Below are 6,108 nucleotides of genomic sequence, written 5' to 3' on the forward strand. Positions count from 1 at the left end.
TGGGCCCAGGGTCACTGTCCCCAAACCTTCTGGGGTCCTGAAATGTGTCCAGCTGGGTCCAGCGATACTGGGAACTGATCCTCCTGCTTCCCTGCTGTTGTCTCTCCTGGATGAGGCCATGGGTGCTCCGCTCTCTGGGACATGGTGCCAAGAGCAGAGCCGTGGCAGGTCCCCACTTTTAGCTGCTGAGATTTGAGTTCTCCCCTCCTGTTCCCTGCAGGAGCCGGTGTTCCTGGCATCGCCGGTGTTCCTGGTGTTCCTGGAGTTCCTGGAATTCCCGGTGTCCCTGGTGTCCCAGGCGTTCCTGGTGTGCCTGGGGTTCCCGGTGCTGTGCCTGGTGTCGGAGGTGAGCAGATGAGCTGTCACCTGCTGTGGGGTGACACCAGCCTCGGCAGTGCCCTGACCATGTCCCTTGTGTCCCCACAGTGGGTGGCCCGGCAGCAGCAGCCGCAGCAAAGGCTGCAGCGAAAGCAGCGGCGATCGGTGAGTCACCACTGTCACCACCAGCTGACCCAGGGAGGGAAGAGGGGGTTGGCATACTGGAGAGGTGGGGACACCCCAGTGCTGTGGAGGCTTCCCCCTCAGACACATCCCTCGTCTTCTCTCCTGGAGCAGGACGTGTTCCCGGCGTTGGCGTGCCCGGTGTAGGTGTGCCCGGAGTAGGTGTGCCCGGCGTTGGCGTTCCCGGAGTAGGTGTGCCCGGCGTAGGTGTGCCTGGAGTTGGTGTGCCTGGTGTGGGTGTGCCCGGTTTGGTGCCCGGGGTCGGTGTTCCAGGTGAGATGGTGCCCAAGGGATGCTCGGCTGTCCCCAGCGGTGCTGGCTGAATGCGTTCCTGACCCTGTCCCTCCCCTGTCCCCCAGGAGGCCCAGCAGCCGCCAAAGCAGCCGCCAAAGCAGCTAAGTACGGTAAGCTGGGATCTCTCTGGGGTTATCCCACRTGCCCTGTCTCCTGCTCATCCCCACCCTGGGCTGAGGGGTTCCTGAGGGTCAGGTTGAGGGATGACTCCCTCTAGGGCTGAATGTGGGATGTGGTTTTGGCTGTGTCAGGGCCATGCTCCAGAGAGCTGAACCCCATGGAGGGTCCGAGTTCACCATCCGAACACCTTCCCATACATCAGTCCATCCACATCCCCTTCTACCCAACCCCACCACCAACCACCTCAGTGTCCATCTGTCCCTTCTCTGTCCATCCATCTGTACCTCCGACCACCCATCCATTCAGTCACTTCATATCCATCCACACGCTCGTCCATCAATCCACACATCCATCCCACCATCCATTCAACCATTCATGCATCTCATTATCTGTCCATTTACCCATCCCACCATCCATTCAACCACACCCCATTCACACACATATCTATCCCGAGATAGATGGATCCATCTCACCATCCATCCATCCGTCCGTCCGTCCGTCCCTCCCTCCCTCCATCCGTCCCTCCCTCCATCCATCCATCCGTCCGTCCATCCATCCATCCATCCATCCATCCATCCATCCATCCATCCATCCATCCATCCTTCCATCCATCCATCCACCCTGAGCCTGCCATACTTTCTCATTCAACTCCTTCTACCACCTTTCCTCCAGAGCTGAAGCCCCAGTCCTTCCCTCTCTCCTTGCAGGAGCAGGTGGCCTTGTTCCCGGCGTGGGTGGCCTTGTTCCCGGCGTGGGTGGCCTTGTTCCTGGAGTAGGTGGCCTGGTTCCTGGTGTTGGAGGTGTCCCAGGTGAGGAAGAGGAAGGCCAGTGGTGACAGCTTGGCTGGTGTGGGGGCAGTTCTGGGGCAGGACAGGCTTGAGGAGAACCTCAGTGGTGTCCCCTGGGGGGATGCAGACAGGCCTGAGGGACAGGCTCCTCCCAGTGTCACTGACTCCCCCTTGCTGTCTCTGCCCAGGGGTCGGAGGCCCAGCAGCAGCAGCCAAAGCAGCAGCCAAGGCAGCTAAATTCGGTGAGTCGGCGTGGGGAGTCCCTTGGTCACACCCAGGTGACATCTGGAGTCTCCCACCAGCCATGGTGTGGCAYGGATTGGTCCAGGGGATGCTGGGGGCGGGCACCCCAGGGCTGGCACATGATCCCACATAAGCATGGGGATCACCCCACATTGCCTCACTCCCTCTCCCACAGGTGCAGGGGTGCCAGGTGCGGTGCCCGGCGTGGGCGGAGTGCCTGGAGTGGCACCTGGTGTTGGTGGCGTGCCCGGCTTGGTGCCGGGGGTGGGAGTACCTGGAACTGGCATCCTCCCCGGGGCAGGTACTTGCTTTGTCACACCTTGCTTGGGGACACTGGTGGCTGGGAATGCTAAAAGCCACTGAGCCACGTGGAGGTGTGGCARGGAGGGATGTGGGTGGGACAGAGGGTGGTGGCACTTGAGAGGGGGGCAGGGGTGACCGTCCTAACTGCGGTGTCCTCACTCACTTTGCAGGCATCCCCCAAGTAGGGGTGCAGCCTGGTGCTAAACCTCCCAAATTCGGTACGTACCCCTGCCCCTTGCCCCAGGGCCACCCGGACTGTCCCTGAGCACTCTCCTCATGTGGCCATCGGGGTGCTGACCTCTCTTCGTGTCCCCTGCGTGCCCACTGTGCCTGATGGCCCAGGCATGAAAAGCGGTGTGCTGTCACCCATGAGTGCAAAGTGCCACCTGAACCCCCCACYCTGGACTCGCTGGGGACAGTTCTGCATGTGTCACACAGGGGCTGAAGCCCCTCTGGGTGCTGTGAGATGGGTGCATGGGTTGGGCACTGGCTGGGGGTGCTCCAAGCTGGGGGTGCCACGTTTTGGGGGGATGGCTGTTAACAGTGTCTTTCTGGCAGGTGTCCCCGGGGTTGGAGTCCCAGGGGTTGGTGGCCTCCCAGGTGAGTGCTGGCAGGAGCTGAGCCCAGGCAGTGGGGATGGGCAGGCAGAGGGATGCTCCCCCTGGGCACGGAGGGAGCGGGGCTGCCCGAGGAAGGACGGGCACACTCAGCATTGGGTGAGGAGCGGAGCAGACACTGCCCCACTGCCTGTCCCTGCTGGTGCTCACCCGGGCTCCTCCTCCTCACAGGTGGCCTCGGAGTCGGTGGCCTCGGCATTGGTGGGCTCGGTGAGTGCTGCTGCTCCCGGCACAGGGGCTCCCCGGGGCTGGGCTGCAGGGAGCAGCCGTGTGCCAGCAGAACGATGACAAGSAAAGGGAGTCTATGGGTCACTTCTGTCCCCTCCTGGTCTCACACTACAGTCCCATCCCACAGTCACCGTGCCTTGTGCCCCATCCTGTGTTGCCACCCCTGCCCTGTTCCCAGGGTGTGATCTCAAGGGAATGCCGTTGCTGAGTAGGGACTGAGTGCCATAGCACTAGCCTTGCCCATGCCAGGCATGGCGCTGTACCGTGTCCCCAAGGTGTGGAAATGCAGGTCCCTCCTGGGGATCCTCTGGGTCCCTCCTGAAGGGTCAGGCTGTGGCCCTGGGGCAGCGAGTCTGGGCAGGGGCTGCAGGTGCCCCTCTCTGACATGGGACTCTTGTATCCAGGAGCTGCTGGGAAACCTCCCAAGCCAGGTAAGGGACAGCCAGAGGCACTGGAGGAGTGACTCCAGTCCCTGTCCCCGTCCACATTCCCATGGCTGTGCTCACGCTCCCCACCSTCACTGGGGCTCTGCCACCTGCAGGTTTTGGGGGGCTGCAGCCAGGTTTGTGTGTGCTGCAGTTTGGGGCTGGGGTGGGAGTGTTTCGCCTATGCTGCCACACTCGCCCCCGCTTGCTGACCCACGCTGCTGCCATTCCTTGCTGGGCACGCGGCTGCCTGGGAGAGCACGGGGAAGCCAGAGAGCTGCCAGGGTGCGACAGCGGCTTTTGCATCAGCTCCTGTCCCTGGAGTAAACAACGGATCGCAGCTAGGGTGTCCCCAGTCCACGTCAGGGTGGCACTGCTGTCACTGGCTGTCACTGGCTGTTGCTTTTTCCCCAGGGGTTGGAGTTCCCGGCTTCGGCGTGTCACCGATATTTCCAGGTACCAGCCCCAGCTTGGCAGCTCAGCACACAGCCGGCACCTGTGTCGGTGCCTGGCCGGCTCACAGGGACACGGCCACGGGCTGGGGAGGGACCCCGGGGCCGGGCTGGGCCGGGGGACCGGACAGAGAAATGAGGGTGCCCGCTGGGGGYTGAGGGCTTCGCTTTCCTTTCAGGTGGGGTCGGCGGCCAGCTGGGATTTGGCGGTGAGTGTCCATCGCCCCGCGGGGCGTCTTGGGGTGAGGAGTCCGTATCCCCACGGAGTCCCACTCACCCCGCTCTGCCTTCGCCCTCCAGGGAAGCCCCCCAAGCCCTACGGAGGAGCCCTGGGTGCCCTGGGCTTTAGAGGTGAGCACGGCCCCCACTCCCAGGGGCCGGTCCTGGCTCCCTGCCCTTGTCCCATCCGTCGCGGGGGTGTGGGCGCAGGGAGCGCTCATCCCTCGCATCCTCCATCCCTCGCATCCTCCATCCCTGGCAGGCGGCGCGGGCTGCGCAGCAGGGAAGTACTGCGGGAGGAAGCGGAAGTAACGCTCCGTCACCGATGACCTCATGAACTTTGGTGCTACTGCATGGTCCAGAATGTAAATCCGAAGCAAAGCTGAGACACCCCCTCCCCGGACCCCTCCATCCGTCCCGGGGCCGTGCCCGGCCCCGCGTTCCCCGGAGGGACCCCGCGTTYCCCGGCACCGTCCGTCCCCCCCCGCCCCTCGGTCCCGGCAGGGAGCGCGGAATAAACTGCGGGGAGCAGCCGTCCCCCTTGGTGCTATCGCTCTCTGCGGGATTTGGGGGGGGGCCTGGGCTGTCGCGCCCCTCCCCAGCCCCAGAGCTGACCCCCGGGGTGGGGGAGCAGGATGAGGGGCACCCCACATTGGAGGAAGGGAGGGAGGGAGGGAAGGAAGGAAGGAAGGGGATCCCGGCGGCGGGGGCTGTGCGGGGAGGGATGGCCCGGCAGCCTGGCCCCCAGCCCGGTCCCCGCGATCCCCCCGGTTTGGGGGGGCCGCGGGCAGGAGGGGCTCGGTCCCTTCACGTTGCTCACTTTGCTATAACTGGGTGGGGCGCCCTATTCAGAGGGACTCGCTTCTGACAGACTAATAAAGGACAAGTTTTTAAAGGATTCTGTCTGTATCCCGTGTCTCATGTCTCTGTCTCCCTCCCCGCGGCGGTGGCAATGATGCCATCCCACCCTGTGGCACTGCACAAACGTGCTGGGTCCTTGGTCCAGGGATGTCACTTGTCCCGCTGCATGGTCACAACCCTGGGCCACACGGGRGAGGTGGGTGACAGCCTGGAGACCCAGGGGCTGCCCATGCCTTGTCCCACAGTGACATCCCAGTGTCCCAGGGGGTAGTCTGTACATTGTCCTGTGGTGTCCGGGGTACACCTCTGCCCTGTCCTATTGTGACAGCCTGGGGACACAGGGAAAGGTCTCTGCTCTGGCTCACAGTGGTGGCCTGGGGATGCAGGAAAATGTCCATGCCTTGTCCCCCGGTGTCAGCCTGAGGACCAAAAGGGCTCTGCCTGCCCTTGGTGACAGCCCAGGGGGTGACAGATACACCCACACATTGTCCCATGGTAACAAAGGGATGGGGATGGGGAACAAAGGGGACATCCATACCCTATCCCACAGTTAGAACCCAGGGACACAGGATGAGRTCTGTGCTTGTTGCCGTGGTGGTGGCCTAGGTCTGATAGGAGCTGTCCATGCTCTATCCCATAGTGACAACGTGAGGAATGAGAAGGACACCCATGTGATGCTCACGGTGACAGCCCGGAGCAAGTGGAGACACTTGTGCCTTGGCTACCGTGACAGCCTGGGGCACATGGGGACATCCATCATGGCCAATCATGGGTGGGCCGAAATGCGTGCCCCGCCCAGGGCACTGGCCTGGCATAGCTGGGGACGCGATAGTGTGTGGGGACACCCGTGATGGTCAGAGGAGAGTGAGGACCCATCGYCCCGTGAGCTGCGCATCCCCCCGGGCCCGATCGTGCACCCGCGAGCCTCGCCCCCGCCCCGACAGCGACCACGCCCTGCGGACCACGCCCATCCGACCACACCCACATAATGGCCCCGCCCCTTGCCCCGCCCACCCCAGTCCTGCCCCATGCCCTGGCCCCGCCCCGTGCCCTGGCC

At 63.7% G+C, this 6,108-nt stretch overlaps 1 protein-coding gene across 1 annotated transcript; it reads left to right on the forward strand.

Annotated features, from left to right (window-relative positions):
* Window positions 1-220: 220 nt before the first annotated feature.
* LOC130586623 (elastin-like) lies at window positions 221-4,855 on the forward strand (the record flags this gene model as incomplete). Its single annotated transcript, XM_057387490.1, has 15 exons — window positions 221-346; window positions 427-483; window positions 616-774; window positions 861-905; window positions 1,623-1,724; window positions 1,892-1,945; window positions 2,122-2,247; window positions 2,420-2,467; window positions 2,808-2,849; window positions 3,038-3,076; window positions 3,499-3,525; window positions 3,934-3,975; window positions 4,151-4,180; window positions 4,272-4,322; window positions 4,453-4,855. Coding segments are annotated over 15 exons (998 nt in total), but the record flags the coding sequence as incomplete, so codon positions are not given.
* Window positions 4,856-6,108: the final 1,253 nt, after the last annotated feature.

The sequence above is a fragment of the Malurus melanocephalus genome, unplaced genomic scaffold (genome assembly GCF_030028575.1).
Source record: "Malurus melanocephalus ecotype Western Australia unplaced genomic scaffold, MMel_1.1 scaffold_1228, whole genome shotgun sequence".
Lineage (NCBI taxonomy): Eukaryota > Metazoa > Chordata > Aves > Passeriformes > Maluridae > Malurus > Malurus melanocephalus.